Raw genomic sequence first — 21,742 nt, 5'->3', positions numbered from 1 at the left:
GGGGCACGGCCGGGACCGCAGAGCAGTGTGCGTGCCAGGGGGCGGACAGCTGTGGGGTGAGGGAGAAGAGGTGGAGCATACGAAATACATCATGCATGATTTCCAGACACCTCTCAGGAAGGTCGAGTTGGGCAGCAAACAGCAATGTTAGGATTGGGGCGGCGGCGGGGAGCACTAAAGGTTTAACTTGAAACATACTGTGTTAAAGGATGAACCTTTTAATATTTTTTTCTGTCTCCACTCTCCTTAATGCACATGCTTTCTTGCCTTCAGAAAATAGAGTCAATAGCTGTGCAGAGTTGAAGAAAAACTTCCTCTGGCGTCCCCTCTGCATTTACCTACATTTAAAAGGGAAAAAAAAGAGAAAGTTAGTCTTTTTTTTAAGATCTTATTTAGAGCACAAGAGCATAGGGAGAGGCCAGGGAGAGGGAGAGAGAATCTGAAACCGACTCTGCACCCACGACCCTGAGATCATGACCTGAGCCAAAATCAAGAGTTGGATGCTTAACTGACTGAGCCACCCAGGCGCCCCCAGAAAGTTAGTCTTAAGAAATATTTGTAGATAAGACTGTTTCTAACAATAAGAAATGAATTACCTGCTCATAACTTGTTGTGCAAAATTTTAAAATAAGAGACCCCAAAACCACAGAGGAAAAGTGAGTAGTTGTTTAAAAACTACGTTTGTCTAAATTAAAACATCAATGAGATACCACTACACACCTATTTGGCCAAAATCCAAAAAAACCCACTGGATGCTGGTGAAAGTGTGGTGCAACGGGAATGCTCATTTGCTGAGGAATGCAAAATGGTACAGCCACTTTGGAAGACACTTTGGCAATTTCTTACAAAATTAAACATTCTTAACCGTATCATCCAGGAATTGTGCATCTTGCTATTTACCCAAAGGAGCTGAAAATTTATGTCCACACAGAAATTTGCACATGCACGTTTATAGGAGCTTTATTCATAATTGCCAAAACTTGGAAGCAACTAAGATTTCATTAGGTGAGTGGATAAACTGTGGTATCCAGACAGTGGAATATTATTTAGCACTCAAATGAGTTACCAAGCCATGAAAAGACTTGGGGAACTTAAATTCATATTACTAAGTGAAAAAAGTCAATCTGAGAAGGCTAAATAACCATATGACATGAAAAAGGCAAAACTAGGGAGACAGTAAAAAGACTGAGTTGTGGGGAGAGAGGAAAGAATGGGTGGAATAAAGAGGATTTTTATGATAGTGAAACTTAATGTTGTATACATATTTGTCAAAATCCATTGAGTGCGAACACCAAGAGTGAACCCTAATGTACATTAACCTGGACTTTCGGTGAGAATGATGTGTTGATGTAGGTTCATCGATTGTGACATACTACGCTTGTGTGGGATGTTGATCGTGGGGGAGGTTGTGTTGTGTTTGCGGACAAGGGTATATGAGAATTCTGTACTTTATGTTCAGTCTTGCTGTGATTTAAGACTCAAAATCTATTTAAAACAACAAAAACTAGGTGCCTTGTTGAGGTAAAGTATCGTTGAGGCTCATGGAAAGACGAGTTAAGACTTCTGAGTGCTGCAGAGCATTTGGAGGACAGGAATAGGGCATGGGGTGGGACTGCAGAGAAGAAAGCGGAGAGCTGGGACCTCAACTGGTCCCCTTGGACGTTGTTGGTACACCACCGCGAGGGGCTGTCCCAGAGGAAGCAGGGAGGGAGCTGATTCCTGGGCATGAAGGCACTACTATGTACCCTTCCTCTCTCAAAATTTCCTAACATTGTCCCAGCCACTGAGGAGTGTCCCACCACACCTCGGATAGCAGGAAGAGGAGGCCTGGTGACCCACCTAAGACTCGTGAGAGGGGTGGGCAGCGAGCCTGCTAAGATGCAACTTTTTCAGGCTTTATCTCCACACGTTCTCATTTGCTAGGGTTGGGCTGGGCCATCTAATCCACATATTTAACACATTCTCCAGATGATTTTGCTGTGGGTCATCTTGGACCACACTCTGAAAAACACTGATTTCTTCCGCTCTTGTCTACCTTCTTTGTGCAAAGTAGTTTCGATTTCACAATGCTAGGGACTTCACAGATCCTGAAGGTAAAATAAATTCTCAAACCCACCGCCCCCCCCCCACCGCTAAAAAAAACCCCACCACATTTAAATATCCCAGAAAATAGATACAACAATGTTTATAGAAGTGATGTTTGTAATAGCCCCAAACTGGAAAAACTGCAAAAGTCCATCAGCAATAGATGGATAAATAAATGGTGGCATAGTCACATGATGGAACAGTATAGTGATGGAAGAAACCCTACAGCTACAATCAGCAACGGGCTAATCTCTCAACGTTGCAGTGAGAGAAGGAAGCGAGTCTCGGAAGAATATGCATACAGTATGATTCAGGTTATGTAAAATTCAAGAACAAGCAACGCTAAATTGTGTCGGTTGGGGATCCATACATGAGTGGTAAATCATAAAGAGAAGCAAGAAGATGATTATCATAAACAACAGGAAAGTGGCCACTTCTTGGAGAGAGGAAGGAAGAGGTGACCTGGGGAGACCCAGGGAGCTGCCATTCCCTCCTACTTCTGGGCCCGCGTCGTGATTACACGGTGTTCGTTTTATAATTCTTCAAACCATACACACTGCTTTTGCAGTGCCGTGTGTATGATGTATTTCACAATAAGGAAAACATTAAAAGTTTAAAAAATGTAAGCACCTCTCCCCCAGTAAATGTGTCCTACCCGATTCTTAGAGAGTCAGAGGCTTTCCACCTGGGGGCAGAGACTTCGGCTTTGCCATGCTTGTGTCCATTACAGCACCTTGCCTCTTGCTTTTCCTCTCCTTCCTTTTCCTTTCAACCAACAAACATTTCCTGGGTGCTAACAATGTACTATGTGCTGGAGATACCAAGCTGAACAAGACAAAAGGATCCTGCTCGCAAGGAGCTCCCAGCTCAAGAGCAGAGACAGAGAGTTAACAGGAATTGACACGGTTTGAGGTAAGTACAGGAGTGGTTGATAGAGGAGCACCTTCCAGGATGTTGGGAGGGCAGGGACACTTCCTGAGGAAAGTCGTCATCATCTAAAACGATAAACTTCACCATTAATGAAGCATAAGTGCTTTTATTTATTTTTAATTAATTTTTTTTCCACTTCTGCCCATGCTTGCTAGCTCGCTTCTTCTCTCTCTCTCATCCTCTCTCAAGCCCTCCATCATCCCCTCCCTGACTCTCTCCCTCCCTCCTCCAGTCCTTCCCCTCCTCACTTGTTCCCTCATTCCATTCCCTGCTCCCCAGCCTCCATGCTTTTAAACAATCAGGTAATTCTGACAAGGATCTTGAAAGACAGATACGGTCATCCCCATTTCACACGTGACAAAACTGAGGCTCTGAAAGATGAATTAAATTTCCCAAGGTCGTACAGCTAAGTATGTGGCAGGGACCTGGTCAAAACCCAGGTCTCTGACTCGAAGTCTTTGCACTTTGACTACGTGATATTACATCCACCAGTTCAGAATGGCTGCGTGGTTGAATTTGGTTGGGGCAGCAAGGAGTGAAGCTGGAATGGTAAGCCTTTGTTGACCATAAAGAGGCCTATAGATTCTGTTTCACAATAATAATGGGGAGTTACACGTAAGGGTTTTTAAAGTATGAGTTGAGGTACATAAAAGTCATTGATAAATATTTGCCTAGTCAAAAAATTGCAAGAGGGCTGGAGTGTAAGGCAAAGAGCACTGTATCAGGAGCGATGATAACCCAGTACTGTCTCCGGTGAGCTTCAGGACTCAGACCAGCCGTGCATCCCCTCGGGGCCTCAGTTTCCTCCTCTGTTCTGTAAAGGGACTGATGTCAGACATGGTAACCTCCAGGTTTGGTTCCAGCTCTGATACTCTATGCTATTCCAAATCTCGGTTGACATTTTCATGGTGGTGAGGTGCCCATCAGTGGGCGTCAAGACTGTACGCTGGGTGTTGACAGTCAAGCTGGGCCTACAGGACTAGATCTGCATTTGAAGATAATAAAGAAGAAGGAGAGCCTTCTCTGTGGGGAGACCAGCATGTGCAAAGGGATAGGGATCTGAAAGCACGTGGAGTTTTCAGGGAACAGTGGGTCATTTGTTGAGGATCCAGCAAATGCTGCTTGAGTTGGAGGAAGGAGAAGAGGAGGCTGGAAATATAGCTCAGGATGAGATTTGCCTGTTGCCAGACATTTTCTATAAAAGCAATCACACAGTAAATGTATTTTTTGGTGACTTTTTTTTTCCCCCCACTAAGCACCATGTTTTCAAGTTTCGCCCATATTTTAGTGGGTATCAATACTTCATTCCTTTTCCTTTTTACTTCCCCATAATGCCTTATTATCTTTAACCTGAATGTACAAGCCTTGGAATGAATGTCTGCCCTCCTAACATCCCTTTTTGGCAAACCTGCCACTGCCCTCTGCCCTGCGGAACCCGCCCTTGCCTTATCAAACCCTGGAAGGAGGGAAAGGGTGTTCACTCACTTCCCTGGCCCCCTCTCAGGTTCCCTCCCATGTAGTGGGGGTGGGTGAGAAGGTTTAGATCCGTAAAGTGCCTTATTGTTTACACTGTCCATGACCATATTAGTGGCAGATAGGTCAGGTCTCTGGTCCCCCTGCTCAGAGAATTCCCACATGGAGAATATTCTAAGAGAACGGTTAAGTGACTTTGATATTTTCATATATTACTCTAACTCAAAGGAAATGGGAAAGAGCCAACTTATTGAGTGCATTTTAAGTTACAGGAACTATTCTCAGTGCTTACAACTTTAACACATTGAAACCAGCTAACAAGGTGCAGGTGTTGAACATCCTTAGTGAACAGATAAGAATCCTGGATCCTGATTGTTTTGTGTGGAGGGGACTTCCTCAGCAATCGTGCAAACTAGAAAATAAGACATCCTCCGAGGTTTTGCTCCATAATCAGTGCTTATGCTGTATTAGTTTATAGCAACTCTCTTTTCCCAGGAAGAGTTAAAGTATAAGCTTCACAACGTCCTTTTCCCAAAAGACCTCCAAGTCTGACTTGGCAGAGTCAGAATGTATGAGGTTTTAATGTATTTAATTTAATTGAAACCTAGGTAAGTGGATTTACTTTTGACTTTAAGAACCTATCTTTTTGGGTCTGAGACTTGATATAAAATCCTGCAGTAAGTGATCAGTATAGAAAATACTTTTTTTTTTTTTTTTTTATAAAAACAGCTAAGAGCGAGTGAACAGGAAACACGATAGAATCTGAGTTTTCACCTGACTTCTCAAAGGAGAGCACTCAGTGATAATATTTCCCAGTAGTCAGCAGAACATGTCCTAAATTAGGAGAGTAGTTACACTGCCTTAGGAAACGCACATTTTTGTCTATTCTTTCTCTCTAGTTCTGTGAATTTGCAAGCCATAAAACTGGGCTGGTTCAAACACTGCCCGGGTCTAGTTGCGTTTCTCCTGAATTTTCCCACGCTGTTACAAACATTGCTTGAGTTTTAGTTTTGTTTTTCATGTCCTGGCGCCATGGGGCTTCTGGGGCAAACCCAAGCTGCCACGGAGTGGTTTATGATTGGTGTGTGGGCCACCTTCTTCCTCTTTTAATCTCATCCTCCGTGGAGCCAGACGGAGCCCCCCCCACCGCGGGGACCCCCTCACTGCCAGACGAGGCTCGGCAAAGCCCTTAATATGCAGCACCTGCGCGCTGTCTGGGGCCCAGCGTCCGCTGCAGTCTTCAAAAGTTAGGGTGATGTAAACGACGCTTCTGGGGAGCCCTCCATTTTGCATATCCGGTCAGGCTACATGGTGCTCCTCATTCTCAAGGCCGTAGGAAGGAGGGCTACAGAGGCCTTTGCTCTAGAGAGCCTTAAAGACAAGCATTAGCAACAATTTAAGAACGATTTTTTTTTTTTAAAGATTTTACTTATTCATTCATGAGAGACAGAGAGACAGAGAGAGAGGCAGAGGGAGAAGCAGGCTCCCAAGGAGCAGGGAGCCCGATGCGGGACTCGATTCCAGGACCCTGAGATCATGACCTGAGCCGAAGGCGGACGCTTAACCATCTGAGCCACCCAGGCGCCCTTAAGAACGATTTATAATCTGCATATGAATGGCTTCTCCGCACGCAGGACTTCCCAACGTCTGAGCGCGGTTTGTCCATTTAGAAAGTTACGTTTAAAATCTTTCCTTCTTTTTTCCTCTTCCTCCGAATTTTGTCTGGAGTTTAACTTTGAATGACAGCTCTTTTTCGTAGACATCAAAAAAATTCTAAGACCTCCCTGATCAGTCATTTTCCTGTTTAAAATACCAGCAGTTTTTAGGTTGAACTTTCTAGGATAGTCTAGAACAGTGTTATGCAAAGTGGGAGCCACAGGGGCCACTTGAAAGGTGGCTAGCACCGAGGAACTGAATCTTTAATACTACGTAATTAAAATCAATCTAGGGGCGCCTGGCTGGCTCAGTTGTTAGCATCTGCCTTCGGCTCAGGTCATGGTCCCAGGGTCCTGGGATCGAGTCCCACATCGGGTTCCCCCTGCTCTGTGTGGAACCGGCTTCTCCCTCTGCCTCTGCCTGCCACTCCCCCTGCTCGTGCTGTCTCTCTCTGTCAAATAAATAAAAACTTAAAAAAAAGAAAAAAGTTTCTAAGTCAGAGACAGATGGAAGATTTATGCCTCATTTGTCAAGTGAGAGGGACAGAACCTTAGGGCTCCTTGAAGTCATCTGCCCCCTCGTGCACATTTCTTTTCACTGGGCGGCAGGTGGGAGGGCTGTCTCCAAAGCCGGGTGGCTAGTGGCACTCAACCTGGGGAGGTCCAGCCTGAATCCGGGGAGGCCTCGCACTCGGAACTGAGGTGCAAACTCCGCTGAACGAGGGGCATTGATAGGAGAGGCCCAGCCGTCGGGAACTGGGAAATCCTAGAGCTTTTCTGGGTTCAAAAAACTTCTCCGGCGCCAGGGAGAGAAAGGGAAGTGGACGCAAATGGGTTAAAAAAAGCCTCTGCTGAAAACAGCTCAACAATCTCTCCTAGGAGACACAAAAGCCTAAATAAGGGTGTTCCCATCGACTGCCCAGTTGTTCGCAGTGGACAAAACAAACTAGAAACAAAATGCCTGAAGAAACTATAGAATATCCATATTAGAGAGGATTTCATAGCTATTAAAAAGAAAACATCATTGTGATGTGTACTGACTGCCAGGTGTTTCAGAGAAATGTGTACAGGATAGTAGGATTTTCATGAAATCAGAACCTTCCACCATGGGGGGGGGGAGGGGGGTGTTTATACAGAGTAGATTGGTCAGTGGTCAGAGAGGGAGCAAGAGCAAGAGAATGTGAGATACAAGAGACAGAGAAAGAAGGAGGAAGAAGAGGGTGAGGAGGAGAGGTGGAAAGATACACTGTAAACTGTTCACACTGGTTATTTGAGGGAAGTAAGGCTGGAGGGAGCATTGCTGGTTGTTTTATTATATATATATACACATATATAATGTGTACATACGTAGATACTTTTACTCTTTGCTTATTATAGTAAGCACTTATTACTTTGGTAATTAAAAAAAATCCTTTGAAATAAATCTAAACCTAGCCACCAACATGAACACTTGGCAATTTTAACACAGCTGGGACCACGGAATCACCCGCTAATGCTTTTTTCCCCTAGCCTGTTTGATCTTCAGAGAATCTGAAGAGACGCTCGCCCCCCGCCCCTCCCCCCTGGGGCGTGGGATCTGGCAAGCATCCGTTGATACAGCCTCTCCCAGTTTCCCACTAAAATGTCCATGGAGACCCAGAAAAAGGTGAATGGTCGCAGGAATTCTGAAAACTTGGATTGCTACCTCTTGCCAGTGGAATTAGATTCCATAATCTGCCCCTGACTTAGAAAATAACCAGGGGGCGCCTGGGTGGCTCAGTTGGTTGGGCGACTGCCTTCGGCTCGGGTCGTGATCCTGGAGTCCCGGGATCGAGTCCCGCATCGGGCTCCCTGCTCAGTGGGGAGTCTGCTTCTCCCTCTGACCCTCCCCCCTCTCATGTGCTCTCTCTCTCTCTCTCTCTCAAATAAATAAAATCTTAAAAAAAAAAAAAAAAAAGAAAATGACCAGAAAAGCAGGCATCTATCCTTCTGCTGTGTGGCCACGACTTTCAAAGGCAAGAGCTGTTCTCCCGAAGCCCCACCAGGACGTCCTTTTCTAAATCTAATTTAAGACCGTATTACCAAAAGAACGATTAAGGAGAGAGGGGGGAACACATCCCAAACCAGAAGGACTGATCTGGTGCAGGAGGGGAAGCAGAAAGAGGCACAGGTCAAGTGCATCTCAGGGTGATGGTGGTCCCCTCTCAGCACTTCTCAGCCCCGAAATCCCATGTTAGGTGTGAGCTTCCCGGATGCACCCCAGCCTGCCTTCCAGCGTGAGATCCAAAAGGACCAGTCCTGAGTGCCACTGGTCCTCGAGCACACATCAAGTGACATTTATGATCACCTGCACGTCTTGTGGGTCAGGAGATTTCCTTCCAATCCACCCCCAAATTGAAGGACGTAGCAGATTACAGTTTCCAAAGAGAGTTGAAACAGTATCTCCCACCCCACATACTTTTTTGAATATCACCCTGCTACTCACTCATCAAGAGATGAAATGGAACCCCCTTCCCCTTGAACCTGGGCTGGCCTTAGGGACATTCTTATAACCAATGGAATGAGGTAGAAGGGATGCTGTGTGATTTCTCAGGCTTGGCCAGAAGAGGCCTCGCAGCTCCCGCCTTGGTGTTTCGGAACACTCACTCACTGGAGGCTCTTCCTGGGGCCGCACCTTTGGAGCCGGGAACTGTGCTGTGCCAAGGGCAAGCCATTCCAGAGAGGCCACGTGTAGGTGCTCTGGTGGACAGTTCCAGCGGAGCCAGCCCCGTTCAGGCTCCGGACATATGAATGAGGACCCGTCTCCGTAGTGGATACAGCAGCCCCCACCGTGGTAGCCCCCCGTTGCTGGAGTCATCCCAGCTGAGGCCCCAAACCCCATGGAGCAGAGAGGCACCATCGCCACCGTGCTTCCTCCAAACGCCTGAAGCAAGTAACAGCTGTCGATTCATGCCACTACGTCTTGGAGTGGTTTGTCACACAGCAATAGATCACCAGAATAGGGGATGAGTAAACTTAAGACAAACTGAGGCTTCTGGGGAAAACTACTCTAGAAACAGGCAAAGGGCACACATTCTCAGAGACTCAGAAGGAAAGAAGACCTCTGATAATCATAACCTAGAGGAACTAGAAAAATTTTAAATATAATTTTTTGAGTACTCAACAATAAATATTTATTGAGCACGTTTTTTCTTGTGCCAGGCATCGTGCCCGGGGGAAAAGCTGCGAACAAGACAGACATCCCGCTTCCCACTACAGAATTGACTTTCTCTTGGTAGCTGCAGACTTGTAGAGAAGTCAGTATAATAAAGCATGACAAATACGAAGCTGGGGAAAGAAACAGGGCTCTACAAACACAGAGGAGGGGCAACGAATGGATGCTGTTGCCGGTTTAGACCGTAGGTAGGAAGCCGTGGATGCTGTGCCGTGAGAGCAGACAGCCACGGCATGAGAACAGGTGTGGTGAGAAGGCAGCAGCGTGAGAAGAAAAAAGACTGAGCTGGGGCCAACGGAAAACGCACCTGAGCATTAAGCTCAATGTCGGTAGCTCGGGAGCAGGACTGATAGCATGAAAAGCTGAGTTGGGCTTTTTCCTAGGAAGTCCAGAGCACAGAACTGACGTCACGGAGTGGGCTGTAGATGGAGAGCCCCACTCCCCACTGCAGACGTCCCTGCTGCATGTTGGTCTTGAGCCTCTGAGCGCGGCCACTCTGAGATGCGCCGTCCGTCCGTGTCAAATACGCGCCGGGTTGCCAAGCCTTGATCAGATTGGGGTCACCTGTTTTCTTTTGGCTTTTTAAAAGGTGGCTGCTAGAGAAACTTAAAATTCCACACTGGGTCACATTTGTATTTCTTTCGGACAGAGCTAGTATAGAAGGAACAGAGATCTAAGAATTTCGTGGTTTTTGAGGGATTTTGAGGAGAGACAAGGAACAGAAGGACAGCAAAAGTAATCGGAGGATAATTACAGAAAACTCTCAAGTTAGACAAGAAAGGTGACTGTGCCAGGGCATGAAGGCAGACCGAAATCTGGACACAAGAACCGAATGACACGGGGAAAACAAAAAGACCCAAACCCCAGTATATTTAAAGATACCAGCTGAAAAAAGTTGACTTCCAAATCTGTCTCTGCCTTTTCCTCCACGACACTAAATGCTTGAGAACAGTGGAGCGATGTTTTCTGAATGCTGATTGAAAAATATTACGACTGTGGACCTGGGTGGCTCAGTCGTTAAGCATCTGCCTCTGCTCAGGTCATGATCTCAGGGTCCTGGGATCGAGCCCCGCGTCGGGCTCCCTGCTCGGCGGGGCTTCTCCCTCTGCCTCTGCCCCTCCCCCTGCTCCTGCTCTCTCTCACCCTTGCTCTCTCTCAAATAAATAAATAAAAGCTTAAAAAGAAAGAAAGGAAAACATTATGACCTAAGTGTTATATCCAGTGAAGCTGTCATTTGTGTGTAAAGCCCCTGTAGCAACATTGTCCGAGAGTCACAGAAAAACTGAACTAAAGAGTTATTTTAGCCAACTGAAAGAAGAATCAAAATTAAACCTCAAGTACGGAGAATCCAAGGTATAAAGGTAATCCGGGCTTTTCCTTTACTTGTGTTAGATTCCGCACTTCGGAATCCAGTCGGCAAAGGGTCGTCAAGGGTGAAGTTTGACCTTCCCCTGCCTTCTGCGTCCCCTCCCTTCGGCCGGTGCCAGGCACTGCCTTTCTCATTCTTTCTCCTCAGTTCACAGGAAGTCTCCTGCCAGGGTGGATGACTCCCCAGAACAACAATGGATGTTGCTCTATTTCAGGACTTACTAAAAATGGCTAAACTATTTATGAAGCTGGGACACTGCAGCAGAAGAATGGGGGAACAAAAACCCTAACTTTCTCCTCTGCAAAGGCAGAGAGAGTTGCCAAGGAACTTGATTTCCTGCATCTGTGAAACGCGTGTTTCCGGAGTCATTGGCCTCTCTTTTTGTTTTTTTGGTGTTTTTTTTTTTTAATTGATTAAGGCTAATAAATAACCCAGGGACAGTTATCATCTGTTACCAAGCCCCTTTCATCTATGGCCCGGGGTGTTTTGGGGCTGATTATCACCCTGAGCAAAAAGTATGGAACAGGTGGAGAAAAACAAATGTAAGAAAATACACCAAACTGTTCATTAGTAGTTTGGGTAGAAGATTCTTATCTCTATACTCTTACATTTTCTAGTTTGTGTCTTTTTTTAAAAAAAAGTTGTTACGTTTATACTTGGCAAAAAGAAGCTTGAAATATTAATTTATACAATTCTGCTTATGCCACTTGAGGTAGCTATTTCTGGGGGATAACCCCTCCCCCCCCAACAAGCCCTTCTCTCCTGGGAATTCCTTATCGCCCACCCAATTCCCAGGGAAGAGTCCCAGGCAGCCATGTGTATATGGGCCAGGTTTTAATTCAAATGCTACCCCTTCAGACACTTTCCAAACACCCACCTAAAATACGCCCTCCCTTCCCCCACCAACAACTCATTCTGTTTTGTTTTATTCATAGAGATTATCCTATCAGCAATTATTTTACTCTCTTGTCTAACATTTTTCAGTCTATTGTGTTTATTTCTGTGTCCCCAGGACCAAGAATAGTATCTGATGTATAGTCCTCACTCAACAAAATATCCACGGAACAAATGAAAAAGTCCCATGTGACCCCCATCTGCCTGGCCAGAGTTGACAGGACCAGGGAGAAGACCCTGAGCAAAGCAAGGCCAGTCAGAACATTTCTGTCTGGAATTTGGAACTGTTGTGGTAACACGTGGATGTGGAATTTGCAGGGTGGCCATATTCTGGCTTCTGGGCCAGAGAAGGAAAAATCTGGATGAGTGAGAGAAGAAGGCATGTGTGCAAAGCAAGAGGGACTTGGTCCCACAGCCTGCCTGGGCCTGCTGGGTTTCAGCTGTGGGTTGCATCACCTTAATAATTAAGTTTCGTGTTTTGGGTTAGGCCAGCTGGAGTTGGTGCCTCTTAACCTACAACCGAGGAGCCCTAATCAGTCAATATGCCTATGGTTACAGTCATGTTTTTAAAATTCACAGCAACAAGATTTGGAGGAAATACTCCAGAATGTGTGCCTCTGAGTGATGATAAGACTTCATAAGAGCCTAGCTTGCTATATTGTCTAAAATAAGTCCATGTTACTTTTATGATTAGAAAATTATGTGTGTGTATATATATATATATATATATATATATATATATATTTATTTATTTATTTATTTATTTTCCCAATTCCCAAGAATCATACTGATAGACCTGGAGGATTCCAGGAGGTCCTACTCTGTCCAACCATCTTAGTTGAGGGTGAAGAAGGGCGAGGTTAGGCAGTGAAATCCCTCATCCAGATTCACAGAGCTCCATCACACCACCGTGCCTCAGGTTTCCTGCTGCCCAGGACGGTATTTTCTCCGCCAGGGGTGTTTGGCCAGGTACTATGCTTTTTACCCTGAAATGCTACATTTCCGTTTTTTGTTTTTTGTTTTTTTTTAAATAATGACTTCTCTCACTCAGAGGGAAAAAAGCTTCCTTTTAGGGGTCAGTCCCAGCGAGGTGCGTATGGCTGTCATACTGCGTGTTGGGCAAATCTCTGAGGCAGCTGTCCAGACCGGGTGAGACGGCAGCGCTGCCGCTCAAGAAGGATGTCTGCCCTGAGCACAGCGCAGGGCGAGAGGAGTGGAGTAAAGTTCTGTTCTAGCGCTTCCCCAGGTGCCCAGCAAAGCTGCCTTAATGAGAGGGGGGAAAGGGCTGGGAAGTGGGGGGATCATTTGTCTCACATTCGGCTCTAGCCTGCGGTTTACGTTATCAGAAGTTCTGTTTTGTATAATGTTGGCATCATAAGGGCATAAAGAGTGGCTGTATCAATTCCACTTTGCTTTTTTGTTACCTTTGTTTGAAATTTCACTGCACTTTTTTTTTTTTTTTTTTTGGCTAGCTGGGGGCCCAAAGGGCTGCCTGTCCCTAGGTAGGGGTGTTAGCTGATGGATTCATCCTCAGCGTAGCTGGGCAACCCTGAGGCCTGAAGGAAGCGCTTGGGCAGGGCGGTCTACTTCTGGGCTGGACCATGATGTGGCTCGAATTCCTGAGGAAATCTCACGGAGCTGCTGATTTGCTTGCATCTTGGAGCACCTGCACCACTCCTATTTGGTTTCAAGAAAAATACCGGAAATGATCCAGGGGCCCACCTGCATGGTACACAGCCCTGCCCGAGGGTCCATAAACCAACCAGATGGGGAGGAGGTGCTAACCATCCAAAGAGCATCACAGGGACGAGCCACAAACTGTCACGGAGAATCCGGGAAGGGGGGAGATGAAGCTGTTGCCAGAAGATGGAGCCCAGGAGTGCAGAGGCGTTCCCCATCCCCCATGGAAAACAAACCTGTTACTTGCCCCTGCTTCTCCTCCAGTCCCCACTTCTGTGGCCCAGCTGCTGGCAACCCCCACGGGGGCAACTGCAACGAGTCTCACCTCCCTGCGCCCAGCACTCCGAGGGCCCCTGCTGTCCTTGGGTGAGGTTGGGGAGCGGGCGCATTCATCCGGTTTTGGGCAGAGGCACTTCCTCTGAGAGGCCCTCTGGGGGTCCCGCGGGCTGGAGGCGCACCGCTCTGGAGTCAGGGCTGGAGCGATCTTAAATATTTGCTAAGCGGATCATAAACGTGACCTCACCACGGACCCAGCTGCCAGCATCTCAAAATGCAGGGAAAGCTGACGAGATGAGTCAAATGGAACTGGAAACTTCGTTTTCCACTAACTTAGATATTTCTAAGGAGGATTCCAGGACTCAGAGTTTTCTGAGAACTCGGTCCTGTATCCGTGTGCCAATCACCTGTGAAGTGTGTAGAACTTAGGTTGGAATGAGACCAGAGGGAGATAAAAGGGATTTTCTGACTCTGCAAGTGGTTAAACTCTGAATGATTTAATGATTTTTTTTTTCACCTCTACAAATCGAAAGTGGAAGAAATTCTCTTCTATCTGGACAATTTTCTTAGGTGTTCCAGGCTGCACAAAGGGTAGAAATCACTAATCTTGTAAAGGCTTTTGCAACCCTGAATTCTTAAGACCCTGCTCTTACATAATGTACTTTCTTTTTTTGCTTGTGTTGAATGTAAGCATTTGTTTTACGTGGCAGCCAAACGCTACACAGAGCACAGCATGTAGGTTTCCTCTTGCAGATCAGGTCCCATGAATTGCTAGGAGCCGCCGGGAGTGCTGTGTTGACAAGCACTCTGAGGGCCCCGGAACGAGTGGTCAGCAATGTCTGCCACGGAAGGGAAGTGGGGGATGGGGGCTCTCATGCCCCATATTTGACATCCCTGCATTAAATCAAAGGACACCTTTCAGACCTCTACACCCAGGGCTAAGTTCTTAGGATTCTGGAAAATGGACTATTAACAGGTGTAGAAGATGAGAATTCATTATCAGTGGTTTCTGCCAAGGAACGGATGATGTAGCTGCCTCAGAGACAAGTTGGTTATTTACTAATTGATGCCTCCTCTGAACTTCCTGTGACCAGCAGAAAGTAGGGGTTCGCGCTCTCTACTGTGCTTTGGCACCCAGCCTCCCTGGGAGCGGTCTCCTAGCCTTGCCTTCTCGGATCCATCCTCCGCAAGGCGGATGGACTGAGCGTTCTGTCTTAACTCCTGACTGTGTCTGCCCCCCTCCCATCCACCACAGGACAGTTACTTGGTTCTGCATAAGGTTCATCTTGATCTGGTCCATGCTTCCCTCTCCATCCCCATCTCTTGTCCCTCTTTTCCTTGGCACCTTATGTCCTAGCCAAGCCGAGTTCCCTGTTCCGCCTGACCTTTTTCACTTGGGGCTCCTTCTGTGTAGGGTGCCCTGCTCCCCTCCCATCACTCCCTCTTTGAGGCTTAGCTTAGTTGTCCTCTGGTGACCTTCCTCGATGCTTTTCCTTTCCCCTCAGACTGGTTAAAGGGCCGCTGGAACTCGCTCTGTGCTCACGTTGTCCCCATACCATGATCAGAGGCTTGTCTATCACCCCTACTAAACCCTGAAGCTCTAGGAGGCAAGAACTGTATCTACGATCCATATCTAAACCACTAGGGCAATGGATAGCCCACAGGAGGGGCTTCATACATGCTTATTAGATGAGTGGATGGAGGGGGACTGGGCAGTTTTCCCAAATTCATGAAATAAATGGTGATTCACCAGGGATTATCACTTGTGATTGTTAGGTTGACGTGACCCATTTCCCCACAGTCTCTTCACTGTGGCACCAAACTACCTGCTCTCCTGGCCCCGTCTGCTGCTTTTCTCAGTAAGTTACCGTAAGAAATCCAAGTGCCAATTATGACCTGTGTAAAAGTCTAGAAATTCAGAGTCACTGAATCTTAGACCTAGAAGAGACCTTTTGGGTCATCCTGTTCAGCTGAGGTCTAGAAGGCAGAACCTATGTTTCGTCCATGTCTCCCCCCGCTCCTGCCCCCCGCCCTTCCTCCCTCTCTCTATTTTGGAAAAAAGAGTTGTTTTTAGCAACTATAAGGGCATCTGTGAAAACTCTGTGATCAACTTTTTGTGGTCTGCATGATGACAGATATTTAATTTTGATTTATACAAAGGTGAAACTGTGCAGCTGTATGCAGCTCTAATTCCCAGAACCCTTGACCAAAATTTCCCATTTTTTTCCTCAAAAAAAAAAAAAAGAAAAAGAAAAAGAAAAAGAAAGGTAACTGGCTCATTTTGGAGGAGGGGAGCGAGATGTTTCACCTTACGTAGCTGTGTTTTTGCCTCATAGTAGGCAATCGCAGGGATGGACGCTCGGTAGTAGGCTTCAAGGCGCTTGGCGATGGCAGCGGTGTCTTCGGCACAAGGGCTGTTCTGGCTCCGCTGGAGAAGGCGATTAGTCATGGTGTCTGCTGAGCAGTCCATACAGATCACCAAGTGCGGGTCTCCAACCTGGGGGTGGGGGAGCACAACATGGTCAGAAATTCACTCTGTGATATTCTGGAAAGACCTCTAGTTCTTTCCTTTCCTGGCCTTCTGGTTCCTCTCAAGGCCCCCCAGCCACACCGTGGCCGAGTTGAGACTGGACTTCATGGCTCCTGTTTTCCATGTGCTGCCTCAGAGCTGTCTCTTGCCCTCAGCTTTTGTCACCTCACAAAATGTAGGGATCATATAGTATGCTACCTACTGCAGTCACAATCTGTCCTCCATACTGAGGGGACATCTGTGTGTGTATGCGTATGGGTGTTTCCTCTGGGAAGCCTTCCCTGACCTACTGAGGCAGAGCTAATTACTTCCTTCTTTGTACCCGGTTCTATCCTATGCGACCACTCGGAGCACGGAGTGCCTGTGTGTTTGATGCGGGGTCAGCGGAGTGTAAGGGTTGAAGGCACAAAGGTTGGAGTCAGGCTGCTGAAGGTGTGGTGACGTTCTCTAAGGTGGTCTTCATCAGTTCCTTGCCTTGGTGTACTTGAAGCTCTTCCTCCACTGAGACACAGAGCCCAGAATTCTACCTCCTCGAAACTGAGCTGATCCGTAACCACTTGGACCAAGGGAATATAATGGAAATGAGGCCGTATGCTTTTAGATCATGAGAAATTTTGCAGTTTGGGCCTGATCAACTATCATCTAAGATGTCCAACTATTCTGACCGCTAAGCTGTGAGGAAGCCCAGGCTCGCCACTCAGAGAGGCCGTGCAAACAGAGATGCCTGGCTAGCTCTTGACTGTTTTAGACATCCCAGCCCTGGCGCCAGATATGTACCCTAGCCTTAGCCACTATCTGACTGTACAAAGTCAACTGTACAAAGGACCTCAAGTGAGAACGAGCCAGCCAAGCCCATCAAACCCCAGAGCCCCATTAGAGAAAATAACAAATTGTAATTTTAAGCTATCTGACTCCATCATTAACTGAAAGTATCACTCAACTTCTCTGCACCCCAATTTCCTTTCTTTTCTTTTCTTTTTTTTTAAAGTAGGCTTCACGCCCAATGTGGGGCTTGAACTCATGACCCTGAAATTGAGTCACATGCTCTACCGACTGAGCCAGTCGGTGCCCCTCATTTTCTCATTTGTACAATGAGGATGATCACAGATTGCTGTAAGGAGTAAGTAAAATTAAATAAAATAATGTAAGTATGATATTTGGCATATGGTACTTAATAAGTGTTAGCTATTAGGCTTATTTCTCCTATTAGGCTACAATCTCTTTGTGCAGGGTTATGAATGCTTGACTCCTGGTCCCAAGTCTTGCAGATAGTAGGTAGGTGATTAAGAAATGTTTCAGTGAATAAATGATGATGATACCATCATCAGCAGGAATCTCCCAATCTTTCTCTGAAACGTTCTTTGGCTCCTAATGTCTCTGTGTCTGTGTCGCCTCCCCTACCACAACCACCAAGAAACTTGCTCCCTCTCGTCCGTCATCTTGCAGTGATCAGGCTGTGAGTAAATGAAGGAGGACTTTTAGGCACCACGGAACAGTAAGTTGCTAGTAAGGGTTGATCAAACATTTATCTACCCCCTCTACAGGATGTACTTGAAGGAACAGGGTGAGAAAACGCTCCAAAATCTAGAAGAGTGAAACCTCTGGATTATGTCATGCACCTTTTCTGTCTGTATTAACTGGAAAACAAAAATGAGCTTTTGAGCCCCATGAAAGGCTGGGTGTAGAAGGAAATGACTCGTGTCTACCAGCAGAGGGCGAGCTTGGGAGGCATCCTGGGGTTCGGTTAGAGTTAGGCTCCCTGGAGCAGTTTCCGGTGGGGTCTGCTTGAGAAGACAAGGTGATTTTTCTAATTGTGGGAGTTTGGGGGCCACTCCTGAAGACAGGAAAGATAATTCCGGGACTCATTCAGGGGCAAACAGAGATAATGGGTAGCTGAGCTGGAGCTGGCGTCAAAATGAATGCAGAACTGAGGGGTAGTTTTGGCTTCCGCACGGATTCCCCAAGCGTGGCCCACAGACCAGGGGCACAGGCATTATTTGGGAGCGGGTGAGAAAGGCAGTCGCAGGCACCATCCCTGACCCCGCTGAATCAGTCGCTCACTTTAGGAAAATCTCCAGGCCAATGCTTCACAAAATAACAGTTTGAAAAGCTGCTCTACCAAGCCATTTCCAAGACAATGGGGTTTGACCGCACCCTCCTCCCCTGCTCCCTTCCTACGCAAAACGCTGTGGAGCCGTCATTCCATTTGGAAGCGGCCTGCACCCACTAATGGTTTTAGTACCTAAAAGTTTCTGAAATGTTTGAATGAGATACTATTTAACCATTTTCCAAAGCACTATGATCTACATCTATCTTCAGAAAGTCCTCTGGAGTAGTTCTCTGTGTCCCAGCTCTGCCTCTTTTCCACGAGACTGGTTTACCACGAACACCACGTGACCGGAAGAGCACTCTGCCCTTGTCTGAATGACTCACAGAGACTTGGGGACACATCCCTGCCCCCAGCATCACCCTGCTGGTATCCCTGGAATTCTGACACAGCAGAGTTGGGTTCTTCACAGGCTTTGGGTATTAGAGCCGTTGGGTATTAGAGCACGAGGGTCCTGTAGGGGCGGTTGGCATCCTGCAAGCAAACAACGTTTCAGTAGCTAAGGCTTTACCTACAGCCATCCCTTTAGCCCGTTTAGCCTTTTTCCTGCCGGGAAGTATCCTCTCTCTTCTGAGTAAGAGAAATGGAGGCTCAGGGAGGTTAACTTGCCCAAAGCCACTGAGGACTGTTAATGACAGTCCTGAGTCAGCTGTGTGTGGCTCCAAAGCCTGGTGACTTCACCCTCGTGGACTTCTCCTTCAGGACGGGGCTCAGGCCAGATGCCTGGTGGGCCAAACAGGGCCAGGAGAGGAGGGCAAGACAGTGGGAAAGGAAGCGGGTGGTGTGAGAGACCATTATATTTTGCGGAAGCTGGCTCTCGCTGCATCTTGGGATCGAGTTGGGATGAGCGCTCATCCCAGCTGAGAGCAGCCACCAAGATGAGAATGTCAGCTTCAGCTGCCTTGGGATAATGACTTTGCCTGATCCCAGCAGGTGGGACGGGAGGGGGAGTTTACCCTGCTCTCCTCTGACCCACACTTTAGTTTTGTTCTGATTAAGTCAGGACACTGGTTGGGCCATATTTACCAGTGGGTAGGGGCATGCCACCCAGAAACTCTCTTTTGTTGGGAGAAATAGCTGTCTTGTTCTCTCTGAGTGCCTCATTTTCCTCATTTTAAAATGAGGATAATAATAGTTTCTACCTCAATAGGACAAATTGCCAGGATGAATGAGTTAATAGATGTCAAGTGCCTGGCCCATTTTAAGCACTACATAAATGTGAGCCTGGCAATATATTCATCCCTTTTAATTGTAAAAGCCCCCGTTGGTCAGATTTGGGTTTAGAAAGAGTCAGAGGCCCCACCCATGCTTTTCGCCTAAGTTACATGCTCCAGCATATTTCCTGGCTTCACCGCGCTGGGAGGTAAGGGCCCTTGGTTAACAAGAAAGTGGCATGCCTATTTTCCATTTGCTCTCACCTCAGAGGTACCTCCCCTTAAGGAACCTCCCTAGAGGAGGGGTATCTGGGTCATTCCAGCATTCTTGAACACACAACCCTAATAATAATAATACCATCCCGCTGCTACCATTCTATCATTACACAGCTCAAAGTTCTATAACGAACTGGAAGTCAGATGAGGAGGGCAGAAAATTGCAAGTGGGGAATCCCAAGGTGGTCCCCAAGGCTCCTCACAATTCCAAGCAACTAGAACACACCAACTAGAAAGTCCTTTGGCCAGATTCATAACCACCCCCCCTTTTATTTTTTGGGGGGAAGAACTCATTCTGAAAATGAGAATCACTTATCCTGTAGATGGAAGTGTTATGAGGTAGTTAAGAGTCATCATCAGGCAGAGGGATAGTAATGTCATCCTGCACACACCCAGGAAAATGATCTGCATATTCAGGCGGAGGGCACAATTTCAGCTAAGAGGCTCCTGGGAGGGAAAAGCCAAGAGCAAGCCCATGCATTTTATTTCTGTTAATATCTGTTTAGTTTGGCTGTTGTTGAGCACAAGGTTGGGTTAATGTAGGAAAGCACTTCAATTTCACACTGGAGAGCCAGGCTAAGCACATAGCCCTCTTGGAGACGATAATAACTCTACAGAGTGGAAACAATAGTATCTGCTGAATAGGATTATAAAGATTAATAAAATGACATATGTAAAGCATCTAGTTCAATTCCTGGCATATTTCGAATGGTCAGAAAATAACAGCTATTACTCTATTAGTTATGTATTCCGTATGATATTATCTGTATACAAATGGGTAGAACTCAGACTGGAAGAACAGACATGACAAGGTTAATAGGAGTTACCTCTGGGTGATTAGTCTTTGTTTTATACTTTTCTGTATTGTCTCAGAGCTATACAGTTTTTATTTCTGCAGTCAGAAAAATACGTCATTCTGGAAAAGACTAACAATTTATTGAACACCATATGTAGGCTTATGAATGTGTCAGGTACTCTTCAAGGACCCCATCCAATCTTCCCAAGAGGCGTGGCTGTAGCCATTTTCAATTTATGTCTTACAGAAGAGGAAATTGAGATAAAGTTAAGTGACTTGCCAGTGAGTTGTGCAGCAGAGCTCCAAATACAGGCCTGTTAGGACCTGGACACTGTGCCCAGCAGTTCTCAACTGGAGTAGAAGATGGAGTTGATGGTCAGAAACCCCAACTCCTTCTTCATATTCCTTCTGCCCCTGTCACGCACACGTCGACACACCTGTGCGGGCACGTGCACACACACACACACACACTCACACACACTGACACCCCCCCCTCCTCCCCATATACCATGTTGGATACTGAAGGCACAGATCATGAATTCAGTGGGGCCAAAACCAGCGTTGGGAAGAGAAGATAGGACAGTAGTAGAGAAATCGCACACAGACACACCCTTAAGCGGTGGACACTAGTTTGGGTTTGGTCTTTGGTGAGGTCATGTACAGCAGTCAAGCAAATCCTTACAGACGCTGCGTCTCAGAGGACTCAACTATAGGTATGTAAGAACGTCAGCCTAACGAACTGAACTGGGGTTTTTCGGCAACAGATGGTCCCATGCAGCAGGCACATCAGTCTCTGCGACACAGAAAGGCTGGTTAAAACCATTCCCAGGCCTGAGTGGGCTTCAAACAGTTGTGGGCCTGATTGGTGCATGAGAAACGCTCACTCTGCTCCCAACCTGGCTGATTGCTCTAAAGCTCTGGAGAAAATCAGATGTCTGTGTTTGTCTTTGCCAAATTTCGAATTAATTCCTTGCCCGTAATTTGGAGGGGGCTCTACAAACAATGGGGTCCCTGCAGGGGCATAAATGAATCAAGAGCGGCTCATTCTGTGTATTTTTAGCATCTTTGTTCTTCTGGTCAAGTTTAAAGCAAGTAGTTGCTTTGGAAGGTTGGATGTGTTCCCTTGCATACAGCCTAAGTAAGGGACATTAGAATCTTCCAAGGTCACTGTACCCAGGGACAAATCAATACCATGCTTGACCTTTACAAACTCCTCCCAGCAGTGTGTAAAAGACTGTTTCTGTAGACCTCTCACTGTAGGTCATCAGTTCATTAATGAAACTGGGCACTTGTGTATTTTTTGAAATGGCATCATGAGTTTTAA

The 21,742-nt window shown here is 46.6% G+C and overlaps 1 protein-coding gene across 1 annotated transcript in view; it reads right to left on the bottom strand.

Moving 5' to 3' along the window:
* Positions 1–269: 269 nt before the first annotated feature.
* The window catches only part of AK5 (adenylate kinase 5), a 238,586-nt gene continuing 217,113 nt past the window's right edge, over positions 270–21,742 (bottom strand). Inside the window, exons 13-14 of the mRNA XM_021678135.1 lie at positions 15,864–16,052; positions 270–338 (exon numbers count right to left, since the gene is read on the bottom strand). Of these exons, the coding sequence (XP_021533810.1) occupies positions 270–338; positions 15,864–16,052 (258 nt within the window). The remainder of the gene's footprint in view (positions 339–15,863; positions 16,053–21,742) is intronic.

The sequence above is a fragment of the Neomonachus schauinslandi genome, chromosome 4 (assembly GCF_002201575.2).
Source record: "Neomonachus schauinslandi chromosome 4, ASM220157v2, whole genome shotgun sequence".
In the NCBI taxonomy this organism is placed as follows: Eukaryota; Metazoa; Chordata; class Mammalia; order Carnivora; family Phocidae; genus Neomonachus; species Neomonachus schauinslandi.
This window is presented reverse-complemented; position numbering and strand designations above follow the sequence as displayed.